Source organism: Pristiophorus japonicus, chromosome 30 (assembly GCF_044704955.1).
Source record: "Pristiophorus japonicus isolate sPriJap1 chromosome 30, sPriJap1.hap1, whole genome shotgun sequence".
In the NCBI taxonomy this organism is placed as follows: domain Eukaryota; kingdom Metazoa; phylum Chordata; class Chondrichthyes; family Pristiophoridae; genus Pristiophorus; species Pristiophorus japonicus.
The window spans coordinates 9,172,103-9,197,575 of NC_092006.1; the positions used below are offsets into that span (position 1 = coordinate 9,172,103).

At 52.5% G+C, this 25,473-nt stretch overlaps 1 protein-coding gene across 3 annotated transcripts in view; it reads right to left on the reverse strand.

The window, feature by feature from the left end:
• Nucleotides 1–8,871, reverse strand: part of LOC139240200 (aryl hydrocarbon receptor nuclear translocator-like) — a 50,944-nt gene extending 42,073 nt beyond the window's left edge. Inside the window, exons 1-4 of one of the 3 annotated variants that reach the window (XM_070868646.1) lie at nt 8,622–8,871; nt 5,486–5,603; nt 3,531–3,587; nt 2,544–2,588 (exon numbers count right to left, since the gene is read on the reverse strand). In XM_070868646.1, the coding sequence (XP_070724747.1) occupies nt 2,544–2,588; nt 3,531–3,587; nt 5,486–5,603; nt 8,622–8,643 (242 nt within the window). In that variant the 5' untranslated portion in view covers nt 8,644–8,871. Of the gene's footprint in view, nt 1–2,543; nt 2,589–3,530; nt 3,588–5,485; nt 5,625–8,621 lie in introns of all 3 variants that reach the window. The other 2 variants (XM_070868645.1, XM_070868644.1) reach the window with 2 other exon arrangements.
• Nucleotides 8,872–25,473: the final 16,602 nt, after the last annotated feature.

A 25,473-nucleotide genomic window follows, 5' to 3' on the forward strand; every position in this document is an offset into this window, starting at 1 on the left:
GGGGCGGGGGAACGAGGGAGGGGCGGGGGGAACGAGGGAGGGGCGGGGGAACGAGGGAGGGGCGGGGGAACGAGGGAGGGGCGGGGGAACGAGGGAGGGGCGGGGGAACGAGGGAGGGGCGGGGGAACGAGGGAGGGGCGGGGGAACGAGGGAGGGGCGGGGGAACGAGGGAGGGGCGGGGGAACGAGGGAGGGGCGGGGGAACGAGGGAGGGGCGGGGGAACGAGGGAGGGGCGGGGGAACGAGGGAGGGGCGGGGGAACGAGGGAGGGGCGGGGGAACGAGGGAGGGGCGGGGGAACGAGGGAGGGGCGGGGTACCGAGGGAGGGGCGGGGGAACGAGGGAGGGGCGGGGGAACGAGGGAGGGGCGGGGGAACGAGGGAGACGGGGGGGGAGAGAGACGGGGGGGGGGGAGAGAGATGGGGGGGAGAGACGGGGGGGGGGGAAGAGAGACGGGGGGGGGAGAGAGACGGGGGGGGAGAGAGACGGGGGGGGAGAGAGACGGGGGGGGAGAGAGACGGGGGGGGAGAGAGACGGGGGGGGGGAAGAGAGGGAGGGGGGGGAAGAGAGGGAGGGGGGGGAAGAGAGGGAGGGGGGGAAGAGAGGGAGGGGGGGGAAGAGAGGGAGGGGGGGAAAGAGGGAGGGGGGGTAAGAGAGGGAGGGGGGGGGAAGAGAGGGAGGGGGGGGAAGAGAGGGAGGGGGGGGAAGAGAGGGAGGGGGGGAAGAGAGGGAGGGGGGGGGGAAGAGAGGGAGGGGGGAAGAGAGGGAGGGGGGGAAGAGAGGGAGGGGGGGAAGAGAGGGAGGGGGGGAGAGAGGGAGGGGGGGAAGGAGAGGGAGGGGGGAAGAGGGGAGGGGGGGAAGAGAGGGAGGAGGGGGGGGAGAGAGGGAGGGGGGGGAGAGAGGGAGGGGGGGGAGAGAGGGAGGGGAGGAGGAGGGGGAGAGAGGGAGGGGGGGAGAGAGGGAGGGGGGGAGGGAGGAGGAGGGAGGGGGGGAGAGAGGGAGGGGGGGGAGAGAGGGAGGGGGGGGGAGAGAGGGAGGGGGGGGGAGAGAGGGAGGGGGGGGAGAGAGGGGAGGGGGGGAGAGAGGAGGGGGGGAGAGAGGGAGGGGGGAGAGAGGGAGGGGGGAAGAGAGGAAGGGGGAGAGGGAGGGGGGGAGAGGAGGAGGGGGAAGAGGGAGAGGGGGGAGGGAGGGGGGGGAGAGAGGAGGGGGAGAGAGGGAGGGGGGAGAGAGGGAGGGGGAGAGAGAGGGGGGGGGAGAGAGAGGGGGAGGGGTGGAGAAAGCATGAGGAATTAGTATCCCCCACTGCTGAGCCAAATCCCCGTCACCATCCAATGGGGTGTCGATCGCGAGCAGGGCTGGGGGCGTCACCCGACTTCTCCACTCCCTGCTGCAGAGACATTTGGGCAAGTTTCTGACTGACATCGACGAACTCAGTAACCAGCAGTGAAGCTATCTCGCAGGCTACAAGTCGTCATGTAATTTCAACATCGCTTTCCAATAGGACACCGACTAGTGTCAGCTGTGGCTCAGCACTCTCGTCTGAGTCAGAAGGTCGTGGGTTCGAGTCCCACTCCAGAGAGTTGAGCACATAATCCAGGCCGACATTCCCAGTGCAGTGCTGAGGGAGCACCGCACTGTCGGAGGGGCAGTGCTGAGGGAGCGCCGCACAGTCGGAGGGGCAGTGCTGAGGGAGCACCGCACTGTGGGAGGGGCAGTACTGAGGGAGCGCCGCACTGCGCAGTCAGAGGGGCGGTGCTGAGGGAGCGCCGCACTGTCGGAGGGGCAGTACTGAGGGAGCGCCGCACTGTCGGAGGGGTACTGAGGGAGCGCCGCACTGTCGGAAGGGCGGTACTGAGGGAGCGCCGCACTGTTGGAGGGGCGGTGATGAGGGAGCGCCGCACTGTCGGAGGGACGGTTGTGAGGGAGCGCCGCACTGTCGGAGGGACGGTTGTGAGGGAGCGCCGCACTGTGGGAGGGGCGGTACTGAGGGAGCGCCGCATTGTCAGAGGGGCAGTACTGACGGAGCGCCGCACTGTGGGAGGGGCGGTACTGAGGGAACACCGCATTGTCGGAGGGGCACTAGTGAGGGAGCGCCGCACTGTCGGAAGGGCGGTACTGAGGGAGCGCCGCACTGTTGGTGGGGCGGTGATGAGGGAGCGCCGCACTGTCGGAGGTGCCGTCTTTCGGATGAGACGTTAAACCGAGGCCCCGTCTGCCCTCTCGGGTGGATGTAAAAGATCCCGGGGCCACTATTGGAAGAAGAGCAGGGGGAGTTCTCCCCGGTGTCCTGGGGCCAATATTTATCCCTCAACCAACATCACTAAAACAGATGATCCGGGTCATTATCACATTGCTGTGTGTGGGAGCTTGCTGTGCGCAAATTGAGCTGCCGTGTTTCCCACAATACAACAGTAACTGCATTTCAAAAAAAGTACTTCATTGGCTGTGAAGCGCTTTGGGACGTCCAGAGGATGTGAAAGGCGCTATAGAAGTTCTTTCTTTCAATGAATGGCAAGTGGGAGTTTCGTCAGTAAGGAGCGGTTACCTCGCAAATCTCTCTTTGTCATTGGGTCCTTGGTCGTCATCACATCTGGATGGAAAGATCAAAAGTTAACCTCGCGTACCTCTGCAGATTATCCAATGGAACTCTTAGCTATACATTTTACACATGACAATCACAATCCATAATCCTCGCTTCCTGTATTTTTTATATATACCTTCCCGTGATGCGGGCATGGCTGGCAAGGCCGACATTTATTGCCCATCTCTAATTGCCCCTGGAGAAGGTGGTGGTGAGCCGCGTTCTTGAACCGCTGCAGTCCGTGTGGTGAAGGTGCTCCCACAGTGCTGTTAGGGAGGGAGTTCCAGGATTGTGACCCAGCGACGATGAAGGAACGGCCGATATATTTCCAAGTCAGGATGGTGTGTGACTGGGAGGGGAACGTGGAGGTGGTGGTGTTACCATGCGCCTGCTGCCCTTGTCCTTCTAGGGGGTAGAGGTCGCGGGTTTGGAAGAAGCCTTGGCGAGTTGCTGCAGTGCATCTTGTAGACGGTGCACACTGCAGCCAGGGGGCGCCGGTGGTGGAGGGAGTGAGTGTTGAAGGTGGTGGGTAGCGTGCTGATCGAGCGGGCTGCTTTGTCCTGGATGGTGTCGAGCTTCTCGAGTTGGAGCTGGAACTCATCCAGGCAAGTGGAGAGTGTTCCATCACACTCCTGACTTGTGCCTTGTAGATGGTGGGAAAGGCTTTGGGGAGTCAGGAGGTGAGACACTCGTCGCAGAATACCCAGCCTCTGACCCGCTCTTGTGGCATTTTTCAGTCAAGTTTTTCAGTCAACAGTTACCATTATAATTTGCTATGTCAACATTTACCATTCAATTTTGCTATGTCAATTATCACGGTGCAGTTGCAGGCTGTCAGGTAGCACGTTTTTGAAGTCTCCCTCACTCAAGTCGCCACCTTGGTTATGAGAACTCATCAAGTGAACATGGGCAATTTGATACATCAATAAATAGAAGCAGAATTATACAGACCTTGGGAACTTGCTACAGCCTTCTCCATCATCGTCGTCACCATCATCAAAATCGAGTCTCGAAAAGGGGAATGAAGAAATAGTTAGTAAAGCATTGCGCACCTCACAGAAATGTATAAAGAATGCCCTCTGCAAAGCACAGGTTATCTAGAAATTACTTCTGGGTATCCATTATTCTATATATAAACCCCCCCTGAACCCCTCAATTAGATTCCAGCCTGTAACTCACTCCCGGGTATCTGTTATTCTATATATAAACCCCCCGAACCCCTCGATTAGATTCCAGCCTATAACTCACTCCCAGGTATCTGTTATTCTATTTATAAACCCCCTGAACCCCTCGATTAGATTCCAGCCTATAACTCACTCCCAGGTATCTGTTATTCTATTTATAAACCCCCTGAACCCCTCGATTAGATTCCAGCCTGTAACTCACTCCCAGGTCTCCGTTATTCTATATATAAACCCCACAAGCCCCTCGATTAGATTCCAGCCTGTAACTCACTCCCGGGTATCTGTTATTCTATATATAAACCCCACGAACCCCTCGATTAGATTCCAGCATGTAACTCACTCCCAGGTATCTGTTATTCTACATATAAACCCCCCAAACACCCCGATTAGATTCCAGCCTGTAACTCACTCCCGGGTATCTGTTATTCTATATATAAACCCCCCAGAACCTCTCGATTAGATTCCAGCCTGGAACACACTCCCGGGTATCTGTTATTCTATATATAAACCCCCCAGAACCTCTCGATTAGATTCCAGCCTGGAACACACTCCCGGGTATCTGTTATTCTATATATAAACCCCCCAGAACCTCTCGATTAGATTCCAGCCTGGAACACACTCCCGGGTATCTGTTATTCTATATATAAACCCCCCAGAACCTCTCGATTAGATTCCAGCCTGGAACACACTCCCGGGCATCTGTTATTCTATATATAAACCCCCCAGAACCTCTCGATTAGATTCCAGCCTGTAACTCACTCCCGGGTATCCGTTATTGTATATATAAACCCCCGAACCCCTCGATTAGATTCCAGCCTGTAACTCACTCCCGGGTATCTGTTATTCTATATATAAACCACCCGAACCCCTCGATTAGATTCCAGCCTGTAACTCACTCCCGGGTATCCGTTATTCTATATATAAACCCCCGAACCCCTCGATTAGATTCCAGCCTGTAACTCACTCCCGGGTATCTGTTATTCTATATATAAACCCCTAGAACCCCTCGATTAGATTCCAGCCTGGAACACACTCCCGGGTATCTGTTATTCTATATATAAACCCCCCGAACCCCTCGATTAGATTCCAGCCTGTAACTCACTCCCGGGTATCTGTTATTCTATATATAAACCCCCCGAACCCCTCGATTAGATTCCAGCCTGGAACACACTCCCGGATATCCGTTATTCTATATATAAACCCCCCCGAACCTCTCGATTAGATTCCAGTCTGTAACTCACTCCCGGGTATCTGTTATTGTAGATATAAAGCCCCCGAACTCCTCGATTAGATTCCAGCCTGGAACACACTCCCGGGTATCCGTTATTCTATATATAAAGCCCCCGAATCCCTCGATTAGATTCCAGTCTGTAACTCACTCTCGGGTATCTGTTATTGTAGATATAAAGCCCCCGAACCCCTCGATTAGATTCCAGCCTGGAACACACTCCCGGGTATCTGTTATTCTATATATAAACCCCCCTGAACCTCTCGATTAGATTCCAGTCTGTAACTCACTCTCGGGTATCTGTTATTGTAGATATAAAGCCCCCGAACCTCTCGATTAGATTCCAGCCTGGAACACACTCCCGGGGTATCTGTTATTCTATATATAAACCCCCCTGAACCTCTCGATTAGATTCCAGCCTGGAACACACTCCCGGATATCTCGGTCACAGCTGCCCCTTCTAAATATCGGCCAACAAGTCGAAGCATCCTTACCCTGGGCGTCTCTTCGGTGCTCGGGACACAATGCTGCCACCGGACTGAGGCTGATCCAGTGCTCCAGCGTTGCCAGTCACCGACACCCCCAGCGGTCCTCCGATCTCGGAAGCCATTTCTGCGACTTGGGAAACAAAAACTGAAAGCGTGAGAGCAAGTCGATCATTAGAGGGGGGGAGAGAAATAGCTGGTCAATCCACCTTCCCTCAAAGTTAGCTCTCTGCCAGTCCTGCGCTGCCCAAGACTGTCTTTTCCTGCGCTAAATCTCGCCAGCCCACAAAGGATTAGGGGGAACATTCTTCTTGGTAAAAATCGGTTGGTTGAGGGGGGTGAGGTACTAACACTTTTTGTGGCGGAGGAGCGGCGAGGGATTGTGGCGGAGGAGCGGCGAGAGATTGGGGGCGGAGGTGCGGCGAACGAGGGCACGGGGCCCAGAAGAGCCCCAGGGGCAGCACGGGCCCAGCCCACACTGGGCGATGTGTGCGTGCGCTAGGCAGCGCTGAGGGAGCGCCGCACTGTCGGAGGTGCCGTCTTTCGGGATGAGACATTAAACCGAGGCCCCGTCTGCCCCCTCTCAGGTGGACGTAAAAGATCTCACTGGAAGAAGAACAGGGGGAGTTCTCTCCGGTGTCCTACACTACAACAGTGACCACACTTGATTGGCTATAAAGCGCTTTGGGAAAGCCTGAGGTGGTGAAAGGTGCTATATAAATGATGTCTTTTTTTTTGATACAACTTTACAGACGGCTGGCATCTCCCTGCGGGAACGAGACGAAGTTATTTGAAGACGGACTGACGGAGCCCGGGATGTAATGCTCTCCGACAAGCCGAGTATTATGCTTTGCCGAATGCAGATGAACTAACCGGCATTCAATGAGACATGGGTTACCTTGGCGGCGCTGCTGCGATCACCGACTGGCCTAAAGACCAATCATACATTGGCCTTGCCACCATTACCATAGCAACTACAGGGGCGCTTAAAAACAATGCAGATCGAACACTGCCTCCTGCAAACTTCCAACCCTTGTCATCAACATCGACAGCAAAAATCATATACTAAATCACACACAGTACAAGCCAATTTCTGAAGTGTCGTCATAGTGTAGGAAATGTGGCAGCCAATTTGCGCACAGCAAGCTCCCACACACAGCAATGTGATAATGACTAGATCATGTTTTTATTGTTATGTTGGCATCGGGATAAATATTGGCCAGGACACCGGGGAGAACTCCTCCTGCTCTTCTTCGAAACAGTGGCCATAGGATCGTTTACGTCCACCCGAGAGAGTAGACGGGGCCTTGGTTTAACGTCTCATCTGAAAGACGGCACCTCCGACAGTGCAGCACTCCCTCGGCACTGCACTGGAGTGTCAGCCTAAATTAGTCTTTATTTCAAATTTATAATGGCAACGAGCCACAAAAACAGGTCACACTGCAATGCCAGCTTGGGTGGAGCCTCCCCCCACTCACAGCACCTCCACTGGTGGGAGGACAGAATTGTGACAGGTTTACATAGGAAATCCCCATTGTAAAATGTTGACATAGGAATTTATAATGGAGGGGGTGAAGCAAAATTGTCACAAAATTGACCCATCAAACAGACCTGCCCCAAAAAACCCCCAAGGCTTCTTAATTTCATGAAACTTACATTTGAAGCAGTAATTGGGTGGAATTTTAATAAATTAGCATTGTATTTGGCTCCCCAACAGGGCGTTCTCACTCAATCTTGGGTGGAGCCCCCACAAAAAAAAATGCCACACACACAGCGCCTCCACTGGTGTGAGGACTGAATTACAGCGTGACAAGTTGCACCCCAAGGCGCTCTCACGCACTCTTGCAGCGGCACTGGCGGGGGGAAGAACTTGTTTTCAATGCAAATATACAAATTCAGAATAGCAACGAGCCACGTAAACAAGTCACACAGCAATGCCGGTTTGGGTGGAGCCCCCACCCACAGCACCTCCACTGGTAGGAGGAGGGAATTGCAGCATGACAAGTTTACATAGGAAATCCCCATTGCAAAATGTTGACATAGGAATTTCTAATGGGGGGGGGGCAAAATTGATCAAAAACACCCCCAAAGGTTATTAATTTAATTAAAATATTTGAAGCAGTAATTGGGCAGAATTTTAATAAATTAGCATTGTATGTGGCTTCTATTTCTTATGTTCTCATGTTCTAATCTTGGGTGGAGCTCCCCCCCAAAGAAAAACTCCCCACACAGCGCCTCCACTGGTGGGAGGACGGAATTGTAGTGTGACAGGTTTACATAGGAAATCCCTATTGCAAAATGTTGACATAGCAATTTCTAATGGAGAGGGGGTGGGCAAAATTGACCAAACCGCCCCCCCCCCCCAAAGGTTATTAATTTCATTAAAATGGCATTTGAAGCAGTAATTGGGCAGAATTGTAATAAATTAACATTGTATGTGGCTATTTCTTATCTTCTAATCTTGGGTGGAGCTCCCCCCAAAGAAAAACTCCCCACACACAGTGCCTCCACTGGTGGGAGGATGGAATTGTCGCGTGACCAGTTTACATAGGAAATTCGCATTGTAAAATGTTGACATAGGAATTTCTAATGGAGGAAGGGGTCAAAATTAACCAAAAACATCCCCCAAAGGTTATTAATTTCATTAAAATGGCATTTGAAGCAGTAATTGGGCAGAATTTTAATAAATTAGCATTGTATGTGGCTATTTCTTATGTTCTAATCTTGGGTGGAGCCCCCCCCCCTCAAAGAAAAACTCCCCACACACAGCGCCTCCACTTGTGGGAGGCCGGACTGCAGCGTGACAGGTTTACATAGGAAATCCCCATTGTAACATGTTGACATAGGAATTTCTAATGGAGAGGGACAAAATTGACCAAACGCCTCCACTGGTAGGAGGACGGAATTGCAGCGTGACAGGTTTACATAGGAAATCCCCATTGTAAAATGTTGACATAGGAATTTCTAATGGAGAGGGGGAGCAAAATTGACCAAAAACAGCGCCCAAAAGGTTATTAATGACATTTGAAGCAGTAATTGGGCGGAATTTTAATGTAAAGAATCAGCCTCCCCGACAAAGGCGCTCTTGCGGCCTACTCGCCGGGGCTGCAGCCTGGGCCTCGATTTTCAAGGCGCGCCCGCTCACCTGTGTTGACAGCAGCGGCCATGGGTCAGTGGGCGGCGGCCTGTCCTCCGCCGGGGCTGGGCCGACACATCGGCCGGGTACTGGTCGCTGGCAGGGGAGTCGGGTGGACGCCCCCGGCGTCTCTCTCCCTCTCTCCCGGGCTCTCCCGGTCACCCAGCGCCGAGGCCGCAAAAATAATTCCAAAAAAAAAGCCCTTCCACAAAATGGCGGCGCGGCCGAGACTTCGCCTTCCCCGAGAGACAGAGCCGGGGGGCGGGGCTTTCCCCCCCTTTGACCGACGTGGCCTCCAGCCAATCGCAGCACGCCCGTCCCAGCACCTCGGCCAATAGTTATCGTGCTTGCTCTTGATCGACACCTCACGTCTGTCCCGCCCCTCTCCGGGGATGGGGGCGGGGCCTGGAAAGTTGCACAATTTTGTCCCTCACTGTGAAAAAGTTTATTTCATGTCAACAAGTTGTTTTTAAAGCTTTGACTTTTGTTTTAAGTGGACAAAAAGTTTTTATTTGTGTTAATAATTTGATAAAAGACAAAATGTTTTAATTTTTTTTCCTAACTTGTTTAATAAAAGTCAAAACGTTTTTATTTTGGTTAATTGTTTTAAAAAATCAAAACGTTTTTATTTTTGTTAATAAATTGTTTCAAAAAGACAAAAAGTTTTGACTTTTGTTCATAAATTGTTTTAAATGGACAAAACGTTTTTATTTTTGTTCATAAATTGTTTTAAAAAAGATAAAAAGTTTTGACTTTTGTTCATAAATTGTTTTAAAAAGACAAAAGGTTTTGACTTTTGTTCATAAATTGTTTTAAAAAAAAAGTTTTGACTTTTGTTCATAAATTGTTTCCAAATAGACAAAAAGTTTTGACTTTTGATCATAAATTGTTTTAAATGGACAAAAAGTTTTTATTTGTGTTAGTAAATTGTTTGATAAAAGACAAAATGTTTTAATTTTTGTTCTTAAATTGTTTTAAAAAGTCAAAACGTTTTTATTTTTGTTAATAAATTGTTTTAAAACAGACAAAAAGTTTTCATTTTTGTTAATTTGTTTAACAAGACAAAATGTTTTTATTTTTGTTAAATCGTTTTAAAAATAAAGTTATTTTTGTCAACAAATTGTTTTAAAAAGACAAAAAGGTTTTATTTTTGTTGAATTGTTTTAAAAAGACAAAGTCTTTTTTTGTTCATAAAGTTTAAAAAAATACAAAAGGTTTTTATTTTAGGCTCTTAGTCCTTTTTAAAATTTATTTGAAAACTGTCTCCACGAAGTTTGAATCTTATATTCCTTTAAAAACTTTTTTTTTAAACTTAAAGAAAAGAAACACTTGCATTTATATAGCGCCTTTCATGACTACTGAAGGTGTCAAAGCGCTTTACAGCCAATGAAGTACTCTTTGAAGAATTGTCACTGTTGTACTGTGGGAAACGCGGCAGCCAACTTGCGCACAGCAAGCTCCCACACACAGCGATGTGATAATGACCCAGATCATCTGTTTTAGTGATGTTGGTTGAGGGATAAATATTGGCCCCAGGACACCGGGGAGAACTCCCCCTGCTCTTCTTCCAATAATGGCCCCGGGATCTTTTACATCCACCCGAGAGGGCAGACGGGGCCTCGGTTTAACGTCTCATCCGAAAGACGGCCCCTCCGACAGTGCGGCGTTCCCTCAGTACCGCCCCTCCGACAGTGCGGCGCTCCCTCAGCACTGCCCCTCCGACAGTGCGGCGCTCCCTCAGTACTGCCCCTCCGACAGTGCGGCGCTCCCTCAGTACCGCCCCTCCGACAGTGCGGCGCTCCCTCAGCACTGCCCCTCCGACAGTGCGGCGCTCCCTCAGTACTCCCCTCCGACAGTGCGGCGCTCCCTCAGCACTGCCCCTCCGACAGTGCGGCGTTCCCTCAGTACTGCCCCTCCGACAGTGCGGTGCTCCCTCAGTACTGCCCCTCCGACAGTGCGGCGCTCCCTCAGTACTGCCCCTCTAACAGTGCGGCGCTCCCTCAGCACTGCCCCTCCGACAGTGCGGCGCTCCCTCAGCACTGCTCCTCCGACAGTGCGCGGCGCTCCCTCAGTACTGCCCCTCCGACAGTACGACTCTCCCTCGGTACCGCCCCTCCGACAGTGCGGCGTTCCCTCAGTACTGCCCCTCTGACAGCGCAGCACGGCGTTCCCTCAGCACTGGACTGGGCGTGGCTACCTATATATTTGTGCTCAAGTCCCTGGAGTGGGACTCACACCCACAACCTTCTGACTCAGAGGCGAGAGTGCTGCTCACTGAGACACTTACTTTTTAACATTTTTTGATTTTGTTTTTTTAAGGGGTAAATGTTTTCCTTCGCTCAATCATCGGTGGCCGTGCCTTCAGCTGCCTGGGCCCCAAGCTCTGGAACTCCCTCCCTAAACCTCTCCGCCTCTCTCTCTCCTCCTTTAAAACGCTCCTTAAAACCGACCTCTTTGACCCAGCTTTTGATCGCCTGTCCCTGACATCTGCTTATGTGGCTTGGTGTCAAATTTTGTTTGATAGTCGCTGCTGTGAAGGGCCTTGGGAGGTTTAAGGCGCTATATTAATACAAGTTGGGATTGTTGCTGTTGGTGGGAACTGGCTGTGTGCCAATTGGCTGCGTATTTCCTACATTACAAAAGTGACTATGCTTCAAAAGGTACTTCGGTCCTGAGATCGTGCAAGATGCTTTAGAAATGTAAGTCGTGTTTCTTTTTCTTCCTGCTTTGATTCGCTGAGACCGAATTTAGCTTTCTGCAAAGACTGTAGCTCAGGGCTACTGTTTCAGGTTCATCAAGTCAGTCAAACTCCGTTTTTATGATATCAATAGCCCTGCAAGCATCAAATGAAGGCACTTTCGACAGAATCGTCGAACAAAAAGATCTTAGATTTCACGGCTACAGTCGTTATAATTGTTGTGCATGGAAGAATCCACGAGGCTGAGCACTGTGAGCTAAACTTAGTCTTTTTTATTACAACTCCGGAGTGCCTAAACAACATGGCAGCCAACTTTTTATATTGGCCCTGCATGTGTGTGCAGGTGACCATTAGGACTCCAACAGTCGCGCCCTCTGGTGGCAAGTATTACATAGTTACATACATAAGATTACTCCCCCCCCAGCCTCCAACTCGTCCGCCAAAGTTTACGGTGCAAGTTATTTACAAGTTGAGGCGATCCGGAGCTCTTCACTCCCTGGTCGCTCGTCTAAGTTCAAACCCTGGCGTGTGTGAGCTGGCCAGACCTTTGCTGCACTGCACCGCGGCTGGTCTGACCGGACTGTCAGGAACGGTGGGTTCATCCTCGCGGTTGACAGCGAGGTCGCTTGCTGGTTGGGTGTGTGTTTGGTGGGTCGTCGATGGTGTTGTCCTCTTCAAGTCGTTCCTGGTTGTCAGTTAAATCGCAATTTGGTCTGATCTAACGGGCTTTCTGCACGTTTGGCCATTGAACAGTTTGATTATAGGCACCCTATTCCCTTCCTTGGCCAAAACAGTGCCAGCAACCCACTTGGGACCATGACCGCAATTCAGGACAAACACAGGGTCGTTAACATCAATGCCACGTGAAACCAGCCTGTGTCGCCGGGTTTCCAACGTGATCATTAATATTATGTCTTTAGATGCTCTGAGAATGACTCCACGAGGCAATGTGTTGTACTTGAACTGGAGTGACATTGGTCTTTTATTAATAACTCCAGAGTGAGGGTCACACCTGGTGGCCTGCCTTTTATACTAAGCCTGGCACACCTGTACAGGTAACCTGCACGTCTCCCACTGCAGTGCCCTCTGGTGGCACACCTTGTACATAGTACAAGCGGTAAACATGTCTGGATACATGACATCACTCCCCCACCAAGCCTTTAGTGCAAATCGCCTTCATGCATTGACTGTGCTCTGGGCTCAGCTCTGTCTGGTCGACCCTCGGAGGGTCGTTTCCATCTTGGGTGAGTAGGTGGTGTTTCGTTGGCAGTTGAGGTGTTTGTGAGTCCATGGCCACTCCATTCACTCCCTCCCCACATATAGATTATGCCGGTGGCTCATTACATCCATATACATTCAAGTCCAGAAAAAAAATTTAGCGTTTACATGGTTACATTTGTGGTACCGTTGTGAGGCAGGAACATTTGACTGGTGAGGTACATACTTGGAATATACGTGGAGTCAGTGCTGAGGTCAGTACCAGTGCGTGAGGACAAACCCGTGCCAGGACTGCTGGGTGGTGTGCCTGCAGTCTGGTGGGGGCGCGGTGCCCAGTGCTGGCAGTGGGAACCCGGTTGGCTCAGGTTGCCTGCTCTCGGGGCTTTTGCCGTTGCTCCTAGCGTCGGGCAGGTTCGCCTGTGACCTCCCTGTCCTTTCCTTGCGCCCCGGGTCACTGCTGTTCCCTGAGGGGCAGTCGTCTGGCCGTGCGCAGGGAACTGCTGACTCGCTTGCCTGGCCGTTATTTGGTTCGGGATCCTGGCTGGTCCCGGTCCCATTTGGTAGCCCCGTTGCGGGTGGTACCTTCGTTCCCGGGTCTGGCCTTGGTGGCGATGGGGTCTTGGGGGCTGCTCCTTCGCACAGTCTGCTCTTTCAGGCTCGTGGCGGTTGGTGCCATCGGCTGCCTGAGAGGTGGAGCCGATCGGGGGCAGGGGATCGATAACGGTGCCGTTGCCCTCCTGAGATCGCTTGCTCTGTGGCTTGTATGTATTGGCTGCCTGTGGCCACACTCCATGGTGCATCACCCTGGTCCCGGGGACGCAGGCTACCACATTGGGTAGCTCGCTGGACCTGTGTGCTCCCGATGGGTGTCTGCCCGCTGCATTGACTGTATGCAGTTGAAATCCTACATCGCACAACGTTTCATTACTCATTGTAAATAACCTGTAGCTCCGATCGCGATCGCGCGACTTTTCCTCGCTGGTTGCATGTACACAGCTCTGATCATCAGTTACACATTTTGTCTCTAACTCACAGTTGCTATTACATTGTGTGAGTGTGTGGAACTGTCCCTTTAAGTGTGGTGGATTGCAGGCCTCCTTTAAGAGAGCCTTGCTATCTTTACCCCAATCCTCTTCTCCGTTTGGTACCACGTGTCGCTCCATCAGCGCTGCCCCTCGTGGTCTGGCCACCGCCATCTTTTTCTTCAGCGCCTCACCTCGTGGTTCGGGCGCCATCTTTCCTCCAACCACGATGTCGACTGCGGAGATCCTCTTCTCCCCGGGTTCTGCCACCGAGGCTGGGAAGTCGCCTCTGGATCCGATTCTCTTCCTCCGGAGCCCTGCCACCGGAGCCTGGAAGGTGCGTTCGGGTTTGTCTCAGCTGGATCATCTCCGCGCAGTCGTGCTGGGCGGTCTGTGCGAGATCTTCTAACGTCCAGCGGAGAGAGCAGAGAGGGGCCGTCAGCTCAGCTGAAAGGAATGCAGCACTCTGACGATGCGTGTCAGCGGTGGCTCTGGGCAGCACTCCCGCCGCTGAGCTCATGAAGGTTGTGGGTTCGAGTCCCACTCCAGGGATTTGAGCATAAAATCCAGGCTGATACTCCCAGTGCGGTACTGAGGGAGCGCCGTGCTGTCGGAGGGGCAGTACTGAGGGAGCGCCGTGCTGTCGGAGGGGCGGTACTGAGGGAGCGCCGCACTGTCGGAGGGGCAGTACTGAGGGAGCGCCGCACTGTCGGAGGGGCGGTACTGAGGGAGCGCCGTGCTGTCGGAGGGGCGGTACTGAGGGAGCGCCGCACTGTCGGAGGGGCAGTACTGAGGGAGCGCCGTGCTGTCGGAGGGGTGGTACTGAGGGAGCGCCGCACTGTCGGAGGGGCAGTACTGAGGGAGCGCCGTGCTGTCGGAGGGGCGGTACTGAGGGAGCGCCGCACTGTCGGAGGGGCAGTACTGAGGGAGCGCCGTGCTGTCAGAGGGGCAGTACTGAGGGAGCGCCGTGCTGTCGGAGGGGCGGTACTGAGGGAGCGCCGTGCTGTCGGAGGGGCGGTACTGAGGGAGCGCCGCACTGTCGGAGGGGCAGTACTGAGGGAGCGCCGTGCTGTCAGAGGGGCAGTACTGAGGGAGCGCCGTGCTGTCGGAGGGGCGGTACTGAGGGAGCGCCGCACTGTCGGAGGGGCAGTACTGAGGGAGCGCCGTGCTGTCAGAGGGGCAGTACTGAGGGAGTGCCGCACTGTCGGAGGGGTGGTACTGAGGGAGCGCCGCACTGTCGGAGGGGCAGTACTAAGGGAGCGCCGTGCTGTCGGAGGGGCGGTACTGAGGGAGCGCCGCACTGTCGGAGGGGCGGTACTGAGGGAGCGCCGCACTGTCGGAGGGGCAGTACTGAGGGAGCGCCGCACTGTTGGAGGGGCAGTACTGAGGGAGCGCCGCACTGTCGGAGGGGCAGTACTGAGGGAGCACCGCACTGTCGGAGGGACCGTCTTCCGGATGAGACGTTAAACCGAGGCCCTGTCTGCCCCCTCGGGTGGATGTAAAAGATCCCGGGGCCACTATTGGAAGAAGAGCAGGGGGAGTTCTCCCCGGTGTCCTGGGGCCAATATTTATCCCTCGACCAACATCACTAAAACAGATGATCCGGGTCATTATCACATTGCTGTGTGTGGGAGCTTGCTGTGCGCAAAATGGCTGCCGCGTTTCCCACAATACAACAGTGACCACACTCCAACATTACTTCATTGGCTGTAAAGCGCTTTGGGATGTCTGGTGGCCGTGAAAGGCGCTATAGAAATGCAAGTCTTGCTTTTTCTCGGCATGGAGCGAAAATTCTGAGGTCGACTCTCCAACCCGATGAGCATCTGAGCTGGAGGCAAGAGTGAACATAAGAACATAAGAAATAGGAGCAGGAGTCAGCCATATGGCCCCTCGAGCCTGCTCCGCCATTTAATAAGATCATGGCTGATCCGATCATGGGCTCAGCTCCACTTCCCTGCCCGCTGCCCATCACCCCTTATCGGTTAAGAAACTGTCTATTTCTGTCTTAAATATATTCAATGACCCAGCCTCCACAGCTCTCTGAGGCAGCGAATTCCACAGATTTACAACCCTCTGAGAGAAGAAATTTCTCCTCATCTCAGATTTAAATGGACGGCCCCTTATTCTAAGATCATGCCCCCTAGTTCTAGTCTCCCCTGACATGTATTCAACCAGCATTGTAACCCATGTATAATCTGACCTAAGTTGTACGCTATGAGAACAATGATCACTCGGTGGTGAATTTGTGGGAGACACTCCTTCAGGTATAAAAGGGGAAGCTCCACCCACCTTCATCACTTGAGTGCTAAGGAATAAAGGACAGGTCACAGACTGACCTTCTCTCAAGCATGGGCCTCGTGTGCATTTATACTGTGTAGTAAGGACGTATCAATGGCGACGAGAAACTGGGATTTAAACCACGCGAGCATGGCCGCTAGCAGAACAGACGAGAGGTACTGTGTTAAGGAATGGTTGGGACAGAGATTCAACATTGTTAAAGCAGCACACAGTTCTCCAGGCAGACAAGGGCAGTCAGGCATGCCCCAACATGTAGTCGAACCCAGAGGGGGAGTTCGACAGAGACAATGGCAAGCTGAACAGCGATTCACGCCATTGCAAGGGACAGTAATGGGGCCATCAACACCTGTTAATGGCGCACTCAAGGACAATAACAGGAGCAGTCAGGGACGATCGACTGGCAAGGGACCTTTTGTTTCCAACAGCAGCTCATGCTGGAGGCGTGGAGGCACACACTCAGCCGGAGTTTGCAGAGATGGGCAAAATACCTGCAGAAATTGCAGAAATGAACGCTGGGGGAAATCGCTGGAAGCTGAAGTTCAGCGAGTTCATGTGGAGCACGTATACAGTTCATACACCAGGACGCCACCGATAATGATGAAAGTGCTCCTCAATGGCATCCCAGTATCAATGGAGCTAGACACGGGGGCCAGCCAGTCCCTGATGGGTATCAAACAGTTCGAAAAGTTGTGGGTGTCCAAGGCCAGGAGGCCAAAATTATCGCCGATTGACGCACAGCTACGGACTTACACAAAGGAGATCATTCCGGTGCTAGGCAGCACCACGGTAGTCGTGACCCACAAAGATTCGGAGAACAGGTTGCCACTCTGGATTGTCCCAGGGGACGGTCCCGCACTACTGGGGAGGAGTTGGCTTGCTGTCATGAACTGGAAATGGGGCGATGTCAATGCAATTTCCTCTGTGGAGCGAGTATCATGCTCACAGATCCTGGACAAATTTGACTCATTATTTCAACCCGGCATTGGCACTTTCATGGGGGCCAAGGTAGTGATTCACATAAACCCGGTCGCCAGGCCAGTACACCACAAGGCCAGAGCGGTGCTGTACGTGATGCGGGAAAAGATAGAAGGCGAATTGGACCGCCTGCTGTGGAAAGGCATCATCTCGCCAGTCGAATTCAGTGACTGGGCGAGCCCGATTGTGCCGGTGCTCAAGGTGGATATGTGGTGATTACAAGGCCACCATCAATCGGCTGTCACTCCAAGACCAGTACCCGCTACCGAGAGCGGAGGACCTCTTTGCGACGCTATCCGGTGGCAAACTTTTTTCAAAATTGGACCTGACCTCAGCTTACATGACCCAGGAGCTGGTGAGTGAGTCGAAGAAGCTGACCACCATCACGACACACAAGGGGTTGTTTGAGTACAACAGATGTCCGTTCGGGATTCGCTCGGCCGCCGCGATCTTCCAACGAAATATGGAAAGCCTCCTCAAGTCGATTCCAGGGATGGTGGTTTTGCAGGACGACATCCTCATTACGGGTTGCGATACTGAAGAACACCTTCACAACCTGGAGGAGGTGCTACGCAGACTGGACCGGGTAGGTCTGCGACTGAAAAAGGCGAAGTGCGTCTTCCTAGCTCCAGAGGTAGAATTCCTGGGGATGAGGGTAGCAGCAGACGGGATCAGCCCTACTGCGTCCAAGACGGAAGCGATCCAGGAAGCACCCAGACCCCGTAACACGACGGAGCTGCGTTCATTCCTGGGGCTCCTGAACTATTTTGGTAACTTTCTTCCCAAATTGAGCACGCTGCTAGAGCCGCTACACGTGCTCCTACGCAAAGGTCGCGAATGGGTCTGGGGGGACAGCCAGGAAAGGGCTTTTAATAGAGCACGCAATTTGTTATGTTCCAACAATCTGTTAACGCTATATGACCCATGTAAAAAACTTGTGTTAATGTGCGATGCGTCGTCCTATGGTGTCGGGTGTGTGTTGCAGCATGTCAATGCCAAGGGTCAGTTACAGCCGGTAGCTTATGCCTCCAGGAGTCTGTCCCAAGCAGAAAGGGGCTACAGGATGGTAGAAAAGGAGACGCTCGCATGTGTATATGCGGTAAAGAAGATGCACCAGTACCTGTTTGGCAGGAAATTTGAGCTGGAGACAGATCACAAACCCCTAACGTCCCTTTTGGCCGACAACAAGGCCATAAATGCAAACGCATCGGCCCGCATACAGAGGTGGGCACGCACGTTAGCTGCCTATGACTACACAATTCGGCACAGACCGGGCACCGAAAACTGCGCCGATGCACTCAGCAGGCTCCCACTAGCCACCACTGAGGGGGCTACCGAGCATGGTGCTGAGATGGTCATGGCTGTTGAAGCTTTCGGAAACGAAGGCTCACCCGTGACAGCACGTCAGATTAAAGTCTGGACAAATAGAGACCCGCTATTGTCTCTAGTCAAGAAATGTGTCCTGAATGGGGACTGGGCAGCCACGTACAGGGCATGCCCTGAGGAATTTAAACCATTTCACAGGCGCAGGGATGAACTCTCGATTCAGGCCGATTGCCTACTGTGGGGAAACCGCGTAGTCATGCCCCAGATGGGCAGAGAGGTGTTCACCAGAGAACTCCACAATGGGCACCCGGGCATTGTCACGATGAAGGCAATTGCCAGATCACACGTTTGGTGGCCAGGGATAGACGCAGATCTGGAACTTTGTGTTCGCAGATGCAACGCACCCAGGGAAGCCCCCCTTAGCCCCTGGTCCTGGCCCGCCAAGCCTTGGTCACGCATCCATGTGGACTACGCAGGTCCTTTCATGGGAAAAATGTTTTTGGTTGCAGTAGACGCCTACTCCAAATGGATTGAATGTGTCATTTTAAATTCAAGCACATCCTCTGCCACGGTAGAAAGTCTACGGGCAATGTTCGCCGCCCACGGTCTACTGGACATCTTGGTCAGCGACAATGGCTCGTGCTTCACAAGCACTGAATTCCAGGACTTCATGGCAGGCAATGGAATTAACCATGTTAGAACAGCACCGTTCAAGCCGGCCTCAAACGGCCAGGCAGAACGAGCAGTGCAGATAATCAAACAGGGGATGCTCAGAATCCAACGGGGTTCCCTGCAAACCCGCTTATCACGCCTCATGTTGGCCTATAGATCCCGACCACACTCGCTCACAGGGGTTCCACCCGCAGAGCTACTAATGAAAAAGAGGCTCAAAACCTGGTTATCCCTTATACACCCTACTATGAAAGAAATTGTCGAGAGCAGGCGCCAGTCACAATATCACTACCATGACAGGAATGCGAGGGCGCGATGTATTGATGTAAATGATCCTGTTTTTGTCCTCAACTACGCTGCAGGGCCCAAATGGCTCGCAGGCACTGTGGTTGCCAAAGAGGAAAATAGGATTCTGGTAGTTAAACTTACCAATGGACAAATCTGCCGCAAACACGTGGATCAAACAAAAAGGAGGTTCAGCAACCCCATAAAAGAAGCAGAGGAAGAACACGATGTAGAGTTCACTCCACCACAGGTGACCGAACACCGGAACCAAGTGGAGGAGAGCCCAGTCACTGTGGGCAGTCCGGACAGGCCTGAGGCACCGCAAACAGCAGACACTCAGGCCAGCGCCCAACAACCAGAGCCTCAACTCAGGCGCTCTACAAGGGAGCGTAAACCACCAGAGAGACTCAACCTGTGATCCCAATAAGACTTTGGGGGGGGGAGGTGATGTCATGTATTCAACCAGCATTGTAACCCATGTATAAACTGACCTAAGTTGTACACCGTGAGAACACTGACCACTAGGTGGGAGACACTCCTAACCTGGATCTTCAGGTAGAAAAGGGGAAGCTCCGCCCACCTTCATCACTTGAGTGCTAAGGAATAAAGGACAGGTCACAGACTGACCTTCTCTCAAGCATGGGCCTCGTGTACATTTATACTGTGTAGTAAGGACGTACCATCACCCATCAGTGGAAACATCCTCTCTGCATCCACCTTGTCAAGCCCCCTCATAATCTCATACGTTTCGATAAGATCACCTCTCATTCTTCTGAATTCCAATGAGTAGAGGCCCAACCTCCTCAACCTTTCCTCATAAGTCAACCCCCTCATCTCCGGAATCAACCAAGTGAACCTTCTCTGAACTGCCTCTAAAGCAAGTATATCCTTTCGTAAATATGGAAACTAAAACTGCACGCAGTACTCCAGGTGTGGCCTCACCAATACCCTGTATAACTGGAGCAAGACTTCCCTGTTTTTATACTCCATCCCCTTTGCAATAAAGGCCAAGATTCCATTGGCCTTTCTGAACACTTGCTATACCTGCATACTATCCTTTTGTGTTCCTTGCACAAGTACCCCAGGATATGGCTCAGAGACATGGACCATGTACAGTAGACACCTCAAGTCGCTGGAGAAATACCACCAACGATGTCTCCGCAAAATTCTGCAAATCCCCTGGGAGGACAGACGCACCAACGTTAGCATCCTCGACCAGGCCAACATCCCCAGCATCGAAGCACTGACCACACTCGATCAGCTCCGCTGGGCAGGGCCACATTGTCCGCATGCCCGACACGAGACTCCCAAAGCAAGCGCTCTACTTGGAACTCCTTCACGGCAAACGAGCCAAAGGTGGGCAGAGGAAACGTTACAGGGGACCACCCTCAAAGCCTCCCTAATAAAGTGCAACATCCCCACCGACACCTGGGAGACCCTGGGCCCAAAGACCAGTCTGCCCTAAGTGGAGGAAGTGCATCCGGGAGGGCGCTGAGCACCTCGACTCTCGTCGCCGAGAGCGTGCAGAAACCAAGCGCAGGCAGCGGAAGGAGCGTGCGGCAAACCAGTCCCACCCTCCCCTTCCCTCAACCACTGTCTGTTCCACCTGCGACAGGGACTGTCCTTCCTCAAGTTAGGAGACCAAAACTGTACACAATACTCCAGGTGTGGCCTCACCAAGGCCCTGTACAACTGTAGCAACACCTCCCTGCCCCTGTACTCAAATCCCCTCGCTATGAAGGCCAACATGCCATTTGCTTTCTTAACCGCCTGCTGTACCTGCATGCCAACCTTCAATGACTGATGTACCATGACACCCAGGTCTCGTTGCACCTCCCCTTTTCCTAATCTGTCACCATTCAGATAATAGTCTGTCTCTCTGTTTTTACCACCAAAGTGGATAACCTCACATTTATCCACATTATACTTCATCTGCCATGCATTTGCCCACTCACCTAACCTATCCAAGTCACTCTGCAGCCTCATAGAATCCTCCTCGCAGCTCGCACTGCCACCCAACTTAGTGTCATCCGCAAATTTGGAGATACTACATTTAATCCCCTCGTCTAAATCATTAATGTACAATGTAAACAGCTGGGGCCCCAGCACAGAACCTTGCGGTACCCCACTAGTCACTGCCTGCCATTCTGAAAAGTCCCCATTTACTCCTACTCTTTGCTTCCTGTCTGACAACCAGTTCTCAATCCACGTCAGCACACTACCCCCAATCCCATGTGCTTTAACTTTGCACATTAATCTCTTGTGTGGGACCTTGTCGAAAGCCTTCTGAAAGTCCAAATACACCACATCAACTAGTTCTCCCTTGTCCACTCTACTGGAAGCATCCTCAAAAAATTCCAGATTTGTCAAGCTTGATTGTCAAGAATTCAGCAGAGGAGGATAAAGGGTTTAATTAGGAGGGGGAAAATAGAGTACGAGAAACAGCTTGCCGGGAACATAAAAACTGACTGCAAAAGCTTCTATAAATATGTGAAGAGAAAAAGATTAGTGAAGACAAACGTAGGTCCCTTGCAGTCGGACTCAGGTGAATTTATAATGGGGAACAAAGAAATGGCGGACCAGTTAAACAAATACTTTGGTTCTGTCTTCACGAAGGAAGACACAAATAACCTTCCGGAAATACTAGGGGACCGAGGATCGAGTGAGAAGGAGGAACTGAAGGATATCCATGTTAGGCGGGACATTGTGTTAGGGAAATTGATGGGATTGAAGGCCGATACATCCCCGGGGCCTGATAGTCTGCATCCCAGAGTACTTAAGGAACATAGTGGATGCATTGGTGATTATTTTCCAACAGTCTATCGACTCGGGATCAGTTCCTATGGACTGGAGGGTAGCTAATGTAACACCACTTTTTAAAAAGGGAGGGAGAGAGAAAGCGGGTAATTCTACACCGGTTAGCCTGACATCAGTAGTGGGGTAAATGTTGGAATCAATTATTAAGGATGAAATAGTAGCGCATTTGGAAAGCAGTGACAGGATTGGTCCAAGTCAGCATGGATTTATGAAGGGGAAATCATGCTTGACAAATCTTCTGGAAATTTTTGAGGATTTAACTAATAGAGTGGACAAGGGAGAACCATGGGATGTTGACAAGGCTTTTGACAAGGTCCTACACAAGAGATTGGTGTGCAAAATCAAAGCACATGGTATTGGGGGTAATGTACTGATGTGGGTAGAGAACTGGTTGGCAGACAGGAAGCAGAGAGTCGGGATAAACAGGTACTTTTCAGAATGGCAGGCAGTGACTAGTGGAGTGCCGCAGGGCTCAGTGCTGGGACCCCAGCTATTTACAATATACATTAATGATTTGGATGAAGGCATTGAGTGTAATATCTCCAAGTTTGCAGATGACACTAAGCTGGGTGGCGGTGTGAGCTGTGAGGAGACGCTAAGAGGCTGCAGGGTGACTTGGACAGGTTAGGTGAGTGGGCAAATACATGGTAGATGCAGTATAATGTGGATAAATGTGAGGTTATCCACTTTGGGGGCAAAAACAGGAAGGCAGAATATTATCTGAATAGTGACAGATTAGGAAAAGGGGAGATGCAAGGAGACTTGGGTGTCATGGTATATCAGTCATTGAAAGTTGGCATGCAGGTACAGCAGGCGGTGAAGAAGGCAAATGGCATGTTGGCCTTCATAGTAGATGATTTGAGTATAGGAGCAGGGAGGTCTTACTGCAGTTGTACAGGGCCTTGGTGAGGCCTCACCTGGAATATTGTGTTCAGCTTTGGTCTCCTAATCTGCGGAAGGATGTTCTTGCTATTGAGGGAGTGCAACGAAGGTTCACCAGACTGATTCCCAGAATGGCTGGGCTGTCATATGAGGAGAGACTGGATCGACTGGGACTTTATACACTGGAGTTTAGAAGGATGAGAGGAGATATAATAGAAACATACAAGATTCTGACGGGACGGGACAGGTTAGATGTGGGTAGATTGTTCCCGAAGTTGGGGAAGTCCAGAACCAGGGGACACAGTCTTAGGATAAGGGGTAAGCCATTTAGGACTGAGATGAGGAGAAACTTCTTCACTCAGAGAGTTGTTAACCTGTGGAATTCCCTGCCGCAGAGAGTTGTTGATGCCAGTTCATTGGATATATTCAAGAGGGAGTTAGATGTGGCCCTTACGGCTGAAGGGATCAAGGGGTATGGAGAGAAAGCAGGAAAGGGGTATTGAGGTGAATGATCAGCCATGATCTTATCGAATGGTGGTGCGGGCTCGAAGGGCTGAATGGCCTACTCCTGCACCTATTTTCTATGTTTCTATGTTTCTTGAACCGCTGCAGTCCGTGTGGTGAAGGTGCTCCCACAGTGCTGTTAGGGAGGGAGTTCCAGGATTGTGACCCAGCGACGATGAAGGAACGGCCGATATATTTCCCAGTCGGGATGGTGTGTGTGACTGGGAGGGGAACGTGGAGGGGGTGGTGTTCCCATGCGCCTGCTGCCCTTGACCTTCTAGGCGGTAGAGGTCGTGGGTTTGGGAGGTGCTGCCGAAGAAGCCTTGGCGAGTTGCCGCGGTGCATCTTGTAGACGGTGCACACTGCAGCCACGGTGCGCCGGTGGTGGAGGGAGTGAGTGTTGAAGGTGGTGGGTAGCGTGTCGATCGAGCGGGGCTGCTTTGTCCTGGATGGTGTCCAGCTTCTCGAGTGTTGTTGGAGCTGCAACTCACCCAGGCAAGTGGAGAGTGTTCCATCACACTCCTGACTTGTGTCCTGTCGATGGTGGGAGAGGCTTTGGGGAGTCAGGAGGTGAGACACTCGCCGCAGAATACCCAGCCTCTGACCCGCTCTTGTGGCCACAGTATTTATGTGGCTGGTCCAGTTAAGTTTCTGGTTAATGGTGACCCCCAGGATGTTGATGGCGGGGGGATTTGGCGATGGTAATGCCGTTGAATGTCAAGGGGAGGTGGTTAGACTCTCGCTTGTTGGAGATAATTCGGGTTAGTCCGGGTATCATTCTGGTAAACCTACTTTGTACTCCCTCCAAGATAAATATATCCTTCCTACGGTGTGGTGCCTGTGGTATGTGTAAGATAGCTCCATCTAGTGGGCTACTGTGGTATTGCAACTGCTGCTCCAAACTCCTTTCTTACTCCCTCATGTTGCTCCGGCTGGGATGGGACAGTGCTGAGGGAGCGCCGCATTGTCGGAGGGGCGGTACTGAGAGAGCGCCGCACTGTCGGAGGGGCGGTACTGAGGGAGCGCCGCGCTGTCGGAGGGGCGGTACTGAGGGAGTGCCGCACTGTCGGAGGGGCAGTACTGAGGGAGCGCCGCACTGTCGGAGGGGCGGTACTGAGGGAGTGCCGCACTGTCGGAGGGGCGGTACTGAGAGAGCGCCGCACTGTCGGAGGGGCGGTACTGAGGGAGTGCCGCACTGTCGGAGGGGCGGTACTGAGAGAGCGCCGCACTGTCGGAGGGGCGGTACTGAGGGAGCGCCGCACTGTCGGAGGGGCGGTACTGAGGGAGCGCCGCACTGTCGGAGGGGCAGTACTGAGGGAGCGCCGCACTGTCGGAGGGGCAGTACTGAGGGAGCGCCGCACTGTCGGAGGGGCGGTACTGAGGGAGCGCCGCACTGTCGGAGGGGCAGTACTGAGGGAGCGCCGCACTGTCGGAGGGGCAGTACTGAGGGAGCGCCACACTGTCAGAGGGGCAGTGCTGAGGGAGCGCCACACTGTCGGAGGTGCTGTCTGTCTGATGAGATGTTAAACCGAGGCCTCGTCTGCCCTCTCAGGTGGATGTAAAAGATCCCGGGGCCACTATTGGAAGAAGAGCAGGGGGAGTTCTCCCCGGTGTCCTGGGGCCAATATTTATCCCTCAACCAACATCACTAAAACAGATGATCCGGGTCATTATCACATTGCTGTGTGTGGGAGCTTGCTGTGCACAAATTGGCTGCCGCGTTTCCCACAGTAAATACACTCCAAAAGTATTTAATTGGCTGTAAAGCGATTTAGATCAGAAACAGGAGCAGGAGTCGGCCATTCGGCCCCTCGAGCCTGCTCCGCCATTTAATACGATCATGGCTGATCCGATCATGGACTCAGCTCCACTTCCCCGCCCGCTCCCCATAACCCTTCACTCCCTTATCGCTCAAAAATCTGTCTATCTCCGCCTTAAATATATTCAATGACCCAGCCTCCACAGCTCTCTGGGGCAGAGAATTCCACAGATTCACGAGAAGAAATTCCTCCTCATCTCCGAGTGAAATGGGCGACCCCTTATTGTGAGACTATGTGGCCCCTAGTTCTAGATCCCCCCCCCACGAGGGGGAAACATCCTCTCCGCATCCACCCTGTCCAGCCCCCCTCAGGACCTTGGAGACGCCCGGCGGTCGTGACAGGCG